The 12735-nt window shown below is 41.8% G+C and overlaps 1 protein-coding gene across 1 annotated transcript; it reads left to right on the forward strand.

Moving 5' to 3' along the window:
* LOC133973930 (potassium channel subfamily K member 3-like) lies at window positions 1–3190 on the forward strand. The gene is made up of 3 exons (XM_062412006.1): window positions 1–283; window positions 2104–2385; window positions 2737–3190. The coding sequence occupies exons 1-3, from the start codon at window positions 1–3 to the stop codon at window positions 3072–3074; spliced, it is 903 nt and encodes a 300-aa protein (XP_062267990.1). The 3' UTR covers window positions 3075–3190.
* Window positions 3191–12735: the final 9545 nt, after the last annotated feature.

A 12735-nucleotide genomic window follows, 5' to 3' on the forward strand; every position in this document is an offset into this window, starting at 1 on the left:
ATGAAGACGCACAACATCAGGGCCCTCTCCCTCATCCTCTCCATCGTTTGCTACCTGCTGGTGGGAGCCGCGGTCTTCAACGCGCTGGAGTCCGAGCGCGAGGGGGACAGGCGGAAGGTCCTGGAGCAGAGGCTGGGCGAGCTGCAGAGAAAGTACGGCTTCAGCGAGCGCGACTACAGGCAGATGGAGAGGGTGGTGCTGCTGGCAGAGCCGCACCGAGCCGGCAGGCAGTGGAGGTTCACCGGCTCCTTCTACTTTGCCGTCACTGTGATCACCACGATAGGCAAGTACAGCAACAGACAGCAATATGTATCTATACCGTGCGTGTTGTGTGTCAAACACACAACAGGCGGCATTTTCTTCCCGCGTGGCTGTGCGCGTGTGCCGAGGCGCTCTTTCACTTTTAACGCGAAGCCCGGTTATTGGACGAAGAGGTGTGTGTGTGTGTGTTGAAGTTTGTGTTGGACATGATTTACCACTGAACAGCAGCTTATGCACGTTAAGCAACTCAGCTGCAGTAAAGGGACAGTCCACCAAACTGATTTGTTTTCAAGGTTTGAAGAGTGGCTGTAAAAAGTTTGTCTGGATTCACACAAACATTGACTCCAGTGAGATGTTGCACAGAATAAACAGGAAGAACACACTCGGTTAAGATAGCTGAAATATGGCAAAATATACTTCCTCATTAACAAGTTTGATTAAACGTGTGAACTGCCTCACATCACATTGAAGCTTTCTCTGAGTTTGACAGAATGATGTTAAATATAGATGAAGCACTATTTTGTAATCAACTGTTGTGTATAACTTGAGAGTTGTGTTACTTTGCAGAGCTGCAGGAAGTCTTCAACATTTCTGTGACTTTTCAGATGTTGAATTTGAGTGAAAACACTAGATTCAAATTGACCACATGTCCTCCACAGAAGAGGAAACTAGTCTTTTATTTAAACTTCATAGTGGCAATGTCTGACAATAATGAGTTCTGATTAGATTTTGCAGAATGCAGAATCTACCTGTGATTGCTGTTTGTGGCTATGCAAAACATCAGCAACTACCCCCCCCCCCCCCCCCCCCCCGCGAAATCAACTAAATTGGAACTGTCAACAACAGTTTAAAACACATTCAACGAAACGCGTGTGCAGTCACCTTTTTCGTGTCAAGTCTCTTTCTGTCAGTTATTGTTGACAATATATACAAAGAGCATTAGTGATATGATAGAATCAGGAGAGGCCACCTCACCAGTAAAAGTAAAATTGAAGGCTGAAGGAAATTTTTATGTTTCACCCTTTTTCCTCCAGAAGTTCATGGTCAGTTATTAAACAGTCTCCACACCCGTGGAGACTGTTTAAGTCGTTATCTGAGTAGATGAAAAAAACAAGGATGAATTTCGTAACCAGGCATTAGAAGTGGATTGTGGATGAAACAAGTGTACGAGGAGGTTTTCGTAGGGTGGACGTGAAATGAGACCGTAACTTCAGGCTGATCGAGGTCACACTGTGTTCCTACAATTTGGTGACCTCAATCACTACTGTCTCACGTCAGAGGTTTGCTCAAACAGTCCGTAACATGAAGAGGCTGTACTGAGATTATGTTACAGCTGAGGAGTGTAATGTCCATGATAATTCAGATACCTTTTCATTTCTGCAGGTTTGATTGGTTTCCTTTTAAAATGCACCTAAATGATTTAACAGCAGAGGAAAATGAAACAGAAATGTACATATATGACGTTTCCTCACTAGCTGGTTGTTTTCTTTAGCCAGAGAGAATATTGTGGTTTTTCTGCAACCTTTTTCTATAAAGATGAATTATAAAGTTCTGTAGAGCAACAGAGTTTTGTGATTATACCTAGAGATTGTGTCTCAATGAGCTGTTTCACATTTAATTCGCACAAATCACATGATCAATTTTTCCACATGTAACTATAAAAAAAAGCTAAAATACCCATCATATAGTCAGCTAACTATAAAACTCATCATTTAATTGACACTCTAAAGGCTTGAGCTTCGGCGTGGGCCTGCATTGGATAGAGAGCATCTTAGCCTTGAATAAACCATTAATATATCCAGTGTACTTGACTGTGACCTGCAATATACTGTGACTTTGTAGGTTACGGCCACGTTGCTCCTCAAACTGATGCTGGCAAGGCCTTCTGTATGTTTTATGCAGTCTTGGGCATTCCCCTGACGCTGGTCATGTTCCAGAGCCTGGGCGAGAGGATCAACACGTTCGTCCGCTACCTCCTGCGAAGAGCCAAGCAGGGTCTGGGCCTGCGAAAGGTGGAGGTGTCCATGGGGAACATGGTGCTTGTGGGTCTGCTGTCTTGCATGAGCACTCTGTGTGTCGGAGGCGTGGCCTTCTCCCATTTCGAGGACTGGACCTTCTTCAATGCTTATTACTACTGCTTCATCACGCTCACCACCATCGGCTTTGGGGATTTTGTGGCCCTGCAGAGGAGAGATGCGCTGCAGAAGCGACCCCCGTATGTGGCTTTTAGCTTCATGTACATTCTGGTTGGGCTTACGGTGATTGGAGCTTTTCTCAACCTGGTTGTCCTGAGGTTCCTCACTGTGAGCCCAGATGAGCCTGATGTGAGGCCTGACACAGGGGGAGAGGAGCAGGGACCACAGCCCAAAGACGTACAGGAGGACAGGGAGGTGTCGGACTCTGAAGGAGAAACTGCTGAAGGGAGATACAAGGACAGGAGAGACGGACACAGCAGCCGCTGCAACCTGAGCCTGCCCATGGAGGGGGGCACCAGCTGTACAAACCTCCTCCCTTCTCCTGTAGAGGATCATGGACTTGTTACTCCTGAACAGAGACAGGACTCAGAGCCCCCTGAACCCAGCAGACTCAGATACCTGTTCTCCTGCGTCTGCTGTGACATTCACGACCGCCCCCCTCCGTCTCACTGCGACCAGGAGCGGGGCCACAGCAACCCTGTCTTCTACGACTCCATCTCCTACAGGGTGGACCGGGCCTTGTGCAGCTCCTGCACCCTGTCTGCACAGGCATCCCCGTGTAGCGTAAGGCTCTGCCTGGGCAGGAACAATCTTGTCACCAGGAGGAAGTCATTCTGACTCTGTGAGCTCTTACATGAATGTCCCCTTTGAATGTTTTCTGCTCAGATTGAACACGCTGGTTTTCTGCTGGGTGGAACCATTTGTCCTGTCACAGTCATCATGAATGTAGCATTATTTACTATCAGATAATATGTAACATATCAGAAACAACATATACAGTCTAATGAATATTTTTTTACATTAAAGATTGCTCCTAAAATAAAATGTGTAAAATCGTTTTAAGTATGTGATATATAATTGAATGTGGTATTTTCATTATAACTGTCCTCATAAAAAGTCATGTGAAAGTTTGTTTTTTCTCTAGAAACTGTGATCAGCTACTGGAAAATAATGAATATTTTAGGTGTCAGGTGTCTGTCTTCCCTCAGAGTTGTCACCTGTGACCTTCTGTTAATTCCAGTCAGTAATCACAGCCGTCTTCTAATAAGAACCTACACTTGGGCGCTCTGGCTGGTTTCCTTGGTAACGTATCCATCCCCATTGCTTAGCGCAGTGGAAAGCTGGAGACGCACACGTACGGCACAGTAAAGGCAGCGTCTAGTTAAAAATGTGATTTCCAGAGCGTGTTCCTCTGTGATGAATGAGTGTGTCAACACACAGAATGGAAGATGAGAAGTGAGTCTGAAACGGTGGCAAATTAGAAAATGTCTCCAAATGAGTGTTTAATTACCTTCTTAGATGAGTGGTCGACGCACACGCTGCTGTTATTCAAATTAGATTTTTATTGAAAACCACTGAGAAAAGGAAAAGTGCTCTCCCTTTTTAAATATTTTGAATTAAGTTCCAGTGTGTTTAGTATTGGAAGTACGCCATTTATTCACCAAATTAAAGGGGAAGTCCACCAAATTTATACATACAGGATTGATTAAATGTGACAAACAAACCAACCTTAATCATAGAAAAATAATAACAAAGATGACATCATCAGGTCCTGTTCATGATGTCATCTGGGTTATCTCAGTCTAGGCTTGAGATCAACATTTGTATAACCAGCAACCTGCTCTACAACTGAGGGAGTGCCAAAAGTTATCAGACAGGCAGGGCCGAACAAAATGATGCTGTCGATTGAATCATGGTAAATGTAGGAGCTTGATATGCCAGAGATTAAAGCTGAGGAAAAATGTGAACGCGGTTGTGATCTTTGTTCTTTTGATGCATCTTGTGAGTACACTAATCTTATAGAATTACAAAAAATTATTTTAATAATAGTATATAATTCATAGTTTGGATTCTAGGATCAGTAAAAGACATGTTTTAATGGGTTTTCCAGTCATTTGTATATATATCCTCACATTCATCATTTCTTCTTACGTGTCTCCTATTGTTGAGGGTTTTTAAATTCTTCAACTAAATAAGAAAAAAAAAACTAGCTCATTTTATTCTAGTGTTTAAATCAGGGACAAAGATGGTGTACATAAAATACTGAGAGACCAGGAGGTTAGTGTTAATGTCCACCCTGCTGAGCCCCCCTGAAGACATAGACTCTCCTGGAGTGCCGCTTCATGGTTGCTCTTTGAAACAGATCTAAGCTGACCACTTCTGGCTTCCAGAGATCCCTTCATTTCAAAATACATTTTCTTTGCCCCCCTGGTGAATCTTTGAGTAATATAATAATAGTTAACCTGTACTCTGACCTCCGTGTGGACGGACAGTTTGAGTATCATTCAAGTTTTGCATGAAATTACAAAATAAACAGAATTCCTCTTGGAACTCACAGACATCCTTCTAATTTCTCCTTGTTCCCATTTCTCGCACTGGGGGGCAGCATTGGTCTATGTAAGAAGACCAATGCTGCAACACCTGCAGGTATATCTGCTTAAATATTCGTAGGGTTCAGATTTGTCTTTTGATTTCTGAGACTTCAAGGATAACACTAACGTAAGGATGGCTTACATGTGTTTGTGTGTGTTAAACCACTCCCAGCACATGAAACCCCACTGTGTCCTCAGAGAGGCTCACTCCTGCGTATCAGTGTTGTTTTTGGCTTTAAAACACGACAGTAGAAATTAGTTTTCCTCCGTCAGCATGAACTATGACACAGATTACCTCTGTGGGAATAAATGTTTGTGGGGATTTGATAAGTGAGCAGCAGATTTTCAGCCGAGCGTGCAGACATGGATCAGCCTCCAGCTTTGTCCGCTCTGATATCGGTGCAGCAGCAGAAAGGAAGCATCTCAACAATGAGCTCCATGGCTGTGTGGCAATAAGATCACTGTTTTGAGTGATGAAAGCTGCTGTATCATTTGCATAATTACCCCATTAATATTGCAGATGGTGCCTCACTTTATTCTCTTGTGATGCCTTCAGATGGCTCCTCGTATCTGTGACTGTCACTGCTCCAGCACTCCGAGCCTAAAAGGATTGTAAACCATCTACGCAGATAAAGTACCACAATGCAGAACAGGCAGGTGATGGCCTAACATGAATTAGACACGCAGAGTGAAGCACACCTCATGCATGACTGTGGCTCTGAGCTGTGCCAGCATTCAAGGGTTGTGGCTCAGTGAGTGAATCCATTGAGCTGTTTTCTATGAAGTTCCTAAGAAAGGTAATGTAGTATTTCCTGTATGTGCATATGACGTATGTTATTACAGGTAAAGAGCTGCAGGTGGCGGTGGTGATCTTTTTGCTGAATGCAGAGCACTTCAGGTGAGTGCACAACGTCAGGCTCATGCTCACTCATATTCACATTTATCTAAATGCAATCCTGTGGGAAGTCCACTCATTTTGGGATTAACGGTTGTTTTATTTCCTGATGAATCTCCACCAAGGTTCCTCTGTAACCTCTGCTGAGGTAACACCGTGTTCGGCTCGGAGAGCCAAACTGACTGCAGTTTGACAAACGTATAATTCACAATGTTAATAACCACACAACACAATTCATCACATAACATCAGTAACCTTTCACTGTCGAACTTTGAATTTCATTATCAGTGCAAATGCAAACAGGCTTATCCTCTGCCGTGCTGTTGTAGGGCTAAGGGAGTGGGTGAATAATTGATTATATTGTTGTATATTTCTGTTTGTGAACACACCCTCTTAAGTCATTACTGTGCCACGTTGAAGGGTCTTTCATGTGCAGTCGCCTGGTTCGGGACACAAGATTAAATCGGAAGCAGCCGGTTCAAGCAGAGTGCAAAGCGACTTTTTCTAAGGGGTAAATAGTTTTAATATGGCAGGAATATGTTTGCGAGCTTCATAATAGAAGCCGCATGCAAATAAAGTATTTATGAATGTACAAATAAACTGAACCAACAGTGGTTGCAATGTTTTGATTATGGAGAAATAGGCAAGTGTTTGTCTGCGAACACTATTTACAGTCTGCGAGGAAGAGCTGGGAGATTATGAGTTATGAGTCTTGGATGCACATCAGAATGCAAAAGTGCCTCCTCCGTGTCTCACAGTGAACACAATGAAAGATTAAGGAAGTAAAAACAAGTGTCATATTTATTCAGATTGATGAAATGAGTAGAAATTAGGATTCAGTTGGAGAGCACTGAGACAACAGACATTAATAGAAGTTCAATGGTGGGGTAATTGCTCATTAGTTTTAATTTCTAACCAATTTGCTGCTTGTGCCGAACAGTGTGAAAGCAGTGTTTTTACTCAGTGGTTATCTCCTCCAATCAGACACTGTGTCTCTGTGACATTTTGTTTCACAGAGGCCACCCTGCATGATTGGTCGCAATTTGTTCACCAGATCGAGATGTTTATTTGGATCTTCGCCAAATTGTGCTAACTCATAAATATCATTCAACTGAAATGTCACATTTGTTTTCACCAAGATCCATGAATTATTCTCTGAGAACCCCATCCTGCAACGTTAAAGAAAGTTAAAAAATAATTCCCATGATTCGCCCCCTGATCCAGATCCACACAAACATTTTACAACTGCAGATGAAACTACATAGGCACTCTGAGGAATCTGTGAAAACGAGGGGGCGTATAAAACATTCACTTTCTTCCTACAGTGGAGGAAGACATGCAGCTCGGTTTAAGGTTAAGCTTTGATGAACTTTGACCTGTGATATGTGCTTTGCATTAGTCTGTGGGGCCATACCCTGTGCATCTGTTGTGCGGCAAAGCAAGGTACCGCCACTGAAGGAATTCTGTGGGAAATGCTGCAGAGAAAGTGATTTAATGGATTCTTTCATGACACATATCGCATCCTTACACCCAGTTTCATGGTAATCCGCAAAGTAGTTTTCATGTAATCCTGCTAAGGGGCAGACAAACAAAACCAAAGCATAATGTCCTTTGCAGAGGTAATTAACTCTTAAAGGAAAAGTTACACTAACGACACTCCAATCTGATGACTGCAAAGTGCCATTCAGCTAAAGTGAATAATACCATTGTCTGTGTTTGCTCTTAAAGCCTGTGTCACTTCAGAGATAAGATGTCTCAGCCCTCAAGTGTCCATAGTGTGTTCAGTGTGCTCTGGGTGTTTGACATTTATTGGTCAAACAAGATTATTTGACTATTACCTCCTCATTTTAAATTGATATAAAATGTCCCATTGAATTTATCTCCTGCTGAAAGAGCAGCTAAGGTATTTTCTATATATATATATTATATATATGTGTAACTATTATAGTGTATAGAGTTAAATGTGTTGTTTAAGCCACGTTAGCTTCCTGGAGCTATAATGGCAATTTCTATCAGTTGGTTGGCTGCTCCCTCAGAGTGAAATACCTTATCTTGACCACTATTGGATGGATTGCTGTGAACTTTACTACAGATATTCATGGTTCATAGAGTAATATATTTTAACAATAATTGTAATTCTAACGCCACTAGCTACCGGCCCACATTGCTGTTGCCTAGCAACATAGCTGAAATTGGACAGAACAAGAAAGTTTTAATGGCCCTTGGATTTTAACATGTCTACTGTCAGCTGTTCAGTTGATTTGAAGCATGATACTCAAGTATCTGGCTGCTTGCCAGCACCATTACCTCTTTGAAAAACATCACCCACTTGCAATGAATCCTGGGATAGGTCTGGCCGGGAAGGATGCACCTGTTGGACACTTTGTTTCTCGTGATTAAAAGGACACATGTGTTGGTCGCATTTGAAGGAGCCATTGAAATGAGACAGCCAAGCAACACCCCTGTGACACAACCAGTCTTCTAACGTAGCCTCTGCAGGATGCAGCCCCTGCATGACTGGTGGAGCTAACTAAACAAATCAAAGAACAAATCTAATCCTTTTATTCTTAGATGGTTTCTGTTATTTAGGTCGTTTTTATCAGACTGATGTTTGTTCATCTGTTCATCTTTCCTGTAAGTTGTATTGGTTATTTGATGTTTGAACAAGAGGATGAAATTTCACGATTGACAGCTAAGACTCACTTTTGATTGGTTGGGAGCATGTATCGATGGGTTCCGCTAATGGGGAAATCACTACTGTGCTCACTCTGGCTCAAGTGGCAGTATTCGAATCTTGGATAATATGGCTTAGTTTCTGGCTAGTGGGAGGAAGTGGAGATGCATCGTCCATCTTTATATACAGTCTATTATACGGCCTCTAGCTGATGCTAGTATGGCTGGAAGCTCTTAACCTGGTTTCTCACACATAGAGTTGACTAGAGGTCAGTGTTGAAATATATAACTCACCATGGCAGCGCAGCTATTAAAGAAGCATTAAAAAAAGAGAATCCTTTGTGTCTCATAATTTACAGTGATTCAGTCTGTTGTCTGAGGCGAGGATGTACAATCAAGGCTGGCTGTTATCCATTTTTCCTCCTCAGTGGTACAAGTTAACCAGACAACAGCTTCTCCGTGCACACAGCTTCCTGTCTCAACAGAAACTGGGAGATGGCAGAGATGGGAGAAAGTGAGAGACTGAGAGTTCTCTCGTTTTTTCCTTGGACAATATGAGCTGAACAGGGCTGTGGCCAGTGGCAGATGAATGTCTGTGTAAAAGTGTCTTTATTGGGTCTGAGTGCTCCTCGGTCGCAGGACAGGTTGTAAAAAGTGAAATGTAAGAAGTGAAGTCAAAAGCTCATCATGAAAGTGACGGCACACAAAGTCTCCGGGCTGTAAAATGAAACAGAAGCTGTTTTAAAGTTTTAAAAGAAGCACCACTGTGAGATGTGGATATTTGTCTATTCTACAAAATCTATGGCCGGATGCCTCTCAGTGTCACGCAGGTCCCTCTTATCTCCCTTCGCAGCAGCGCCACATTTTTCTCATTATGTGCAACTCTGCATACAACTTGGACAAATGTGCTTCCAAATGTGTAAGTAAGACTCGATACAGAAGTTGCTGTCGCGGCAGAATCTGAATGAGAGAGATAAGGCCACGGAGAAAAAATGCAACACAATGGCCAGTGGATAACGAATGCATCCTATTTTATTTTTAGATGTACTGTGCAGGGAAGAGAGGAAAAGAGGACCCTTGTAAAGAATAGTCCCCAGATATGAAACCTGATTTCTCCGCAGGCATTCAGCTTGGAACTGTACAAGATTGACAATGGAGTGATTTGCCACATCTCTTAATCTTCCTCAATGAGAGAGAAGTTCCCCTGCACTAAATAATTCAGGACACTGCACTTCGGTTTCCTCCCATTATTATCTTTTGTCTCCCGCCTGTCAACTCTCAGGAGACCAAATCAATGCCACTGTACCAATAGCCACTGCTGTATGGTTTTTCATATAGAGCCATGCTCATTAGGGGGAACCTTTGGAGAATAAGTCGAAGGAACAATGAGGGGCAACCAAACAAATAGGAACATTTATTGAGCCATTTAAGCCATGATCCACATGGTGACATAAAAGTGATACATTTTACTATCATCTTCCAGTATGTGCATTTGTCCCTCCACTATAACCTTATTGAATCTCTCAGTCAATTAAAGCAATCATCTTTCTCTGTGGGATGTTTCATAGTCCACCATAAAGAGAGATGTTTTATCTGCTCTGGGAATATCAGTGATGGCCACAGCGGCGTCGGAGAAGCTCCAGCCAGGAGAAATGGTTTCTTTTGAACAATCACCGCAGCACCATCGCGGCACCATTTCCCGCCTCCAGAGCGCTCTCATATGTTTTTTTTTCCATTCGCAGATATAATGATTTTAATATTCCATTGACTGTGTCTTTGCTGGTCTGCTGAGCAGGTAGCAGACGGTTCCATCAGCAGAGCTGCGCCTGGCATTCATCATTAAATGTCTGCCCAGGAAACAGACAGCTTTACACTCATCTGCATCTGCTTGGTATGCCAACTGGGTGAGCATCCACACCGTCCTACCCACACTGTTATTTTTGATTAGCATATAATGCATCAATTACTTCACTTTCACTAAACAAAAAAGCTACCACAAGTTTTGTTTCCAAGGCAACTATGAAGAGTGCTGGCGACAGGAGTAAATTAGTTTGGCAGTGAATGTTGGATTGCCATGGTAAGAGCCAAGTAAGAGCAAACAATTGTTGTCCGATCTGAACATATGGAATGTGATGAGGGAGTGTTGCGCTCACACACAAACACACACTCCCACACATGCACGTCTCTCTATAGTTGTGAGGACACTCATTGCCATAATGCATTCCCTAGCTCTTAACCCTAACTTCAACCATCACAACTAGATGCCTAACCCTAACCTAAACCTAATTCTAACCCTAACCCTAAAACCATTCCTAACTCTAAAAAAAATTGAAGTTGTGTGGACCAACCAAATGCCCTCACAATGATGGTATTGAACCAAAATAGGCCCTTATAACAAATAATAGACATGCACCCGAGCGCGAGCGCACACACACACACACACATACAAACACATACACACACACACACACTAACTGGTTATTCCCTATAACTGAACCCTACCTGCTGTGTTTTTTTACACATCGAAATGTCTTGTATATAATGATATAACTGTATCCACTATAGCTATAATTATAAGTCTGATTAGAAATGGAATTATAATAATATCTCTGTTAAGAGAGAAAATTACAGAAACGCAAAACAGTTCTGACATGATTCAACAATAACCTCAAACAATACACTTTATCGCAGGTTATGTTTAGAACTTAATTCGTTTTTTAATTTTTATCTGATAGCTTCAGTATAAGTTAATAATGAATACAACAAGTTTTTCCATGAAGAATTCACAGCTGGATATTTAAGCTATCCATTTTATGAAGGCTTTTATCTTTAACTGAATAACCAGAGTAAGAGACATCATTGACACATCTACACACAGTTTTTCAGGTTGAAAAATAGGCTGATTGTTCTTTTTAGTTGAGCTATATTTCATTTTCACAATATTCTTAAAGGTGCAATTGTTAAAAAGCTGAATATATTCATGAGATAAATTTAAATATATGTGATTTTCAGATGTGACAGTGACAATAATGAGTTTAGACAAAAGATTAGATGCGTCCTTCTGTTCTCATGTGTGTTTCTTGTGTGGCTCCTTTGCCTTTAATACTTTGATGTGGACTCTCTGTGGAGGAACATGGGGAAATTCATTCAAAGCACCTGTAGTCTCAGTCCATTTATCTGTCTCACAATTCCCTCTGTCCTCTGCAAGATGATGTCGGAGGTTGTTGGACTGCTGGATGATTACCACCCGTCTCCCCTGAAGTGCCCCTGCAAGACATGAACACAAGAATCTGTAACACCTTCTCTGTGAGTTTCCTCTTACTGAACCTAAACAAGACACTGAACATTAGATGATTCAGATGTAAGAGTTTTATTGATCCTTTTATTTGTTTATTTATCTAAGAATGTTGAATTTATATGAATTGTCAAAGTCCCCACCGGAGGATTCCTACTTGTTTTTGGTGACACCCGATTCTTTCCTTCACCAACACATGGTCAAAATGTCGACTTTCAGTGCAGATCATCTCACAGTGACATCAACAGATTGCCTTTCACTCTACTTGGCATATTTCTCTTTCAAGGCTATTACATTTTTTTAATTAAATGATTTGTTAAACCTTCTTCAGCACAGTCCTGAGGATGGATTTGAGTTTTGTGGTAATCACACAGAACCAGGCAGGTATCAGGAGCAGCTTTTTAATTTGTATGCTTGAACTAGGATTTGTGCTTTTAAAATGATTGCAAAAGCTAGGACGTGTGTTACAGATTTCTGTGGCTTCTTTGAGCTATACTGGGAGCACAGAGATTGTTAATGGTAGGCTATAACTGTTGGTATCGGTTTGCTGCAAATGTTGAATTAAAACCATAATATTCAGGTTCTAGCTCTAATTATGGTTTAAAGCTAAAGCTTTAGACAGCTTAAGCTGCTGTCAGTCAGTCATGTATATGGACCCATATTTCAAGGAAATGCAAAATAAGTAGTGAAAGTTTTCAGGACAGGGACAGTCCTGAATCTATTACCGATCAGCTGTTTGGATTAAACAAAGCTTTGTGTTGGACACATATACATACAGTAGATATACTTTCAACTATGACCTTTAAATATGTTTTTTCTTTGACATCCCTTAAACATATTTTCAAAATGACTTTTAGCCCTTTCACTACAATGGGCAGGTTTTCAAAAGCTTGTGGATGATTGGCGATGGTATAATTGCACATCAACCACTACAGTCTACTCATCCCATACACTGCCACCCACTGTCCACCCGCTGCTGGGGCAACACAAATTAATAAACAAAGATGGCAGACACGCAATCAGAAATGCGGAGCTTGTCAGGAG

Source organism: Platichthys flesus, chromosome 2 (genome assembly GCF_949316205.1).
Source record: "Platichthys flesus chromosome 2, fPlaFle2.1, whole genome shotgun sequence".
Lineage (NCBI taxonomy): Eukaryota > Metazoa > Chordata > Actinopteri > Pleuronectiformes > Pleuronectidae > Platichthys > Platichthys flesus.

Coding starts and splice junctions, on each gene's coding strand:
- LOC133973930 (XM_062412006.1), top strand. CDS start 1: ATGAAGACGCACAACATCAGGGCCCTCTCCCTCATCCTCTCCATCGTT. Junction 284..2,103: donor CACTGTGATCACCACGATAG/GCAAGTACAGCA, acceptor GTGACTTTGTAG/GTTACGGCCACGTTGCTCCT. Junction 2,386..2,736: donor GGACTGGACCTTCTTCAATG/CTTATTACTACT, acceptor ACCTGAGCCTGC/CCATGGAGGGGGGCACCAGC.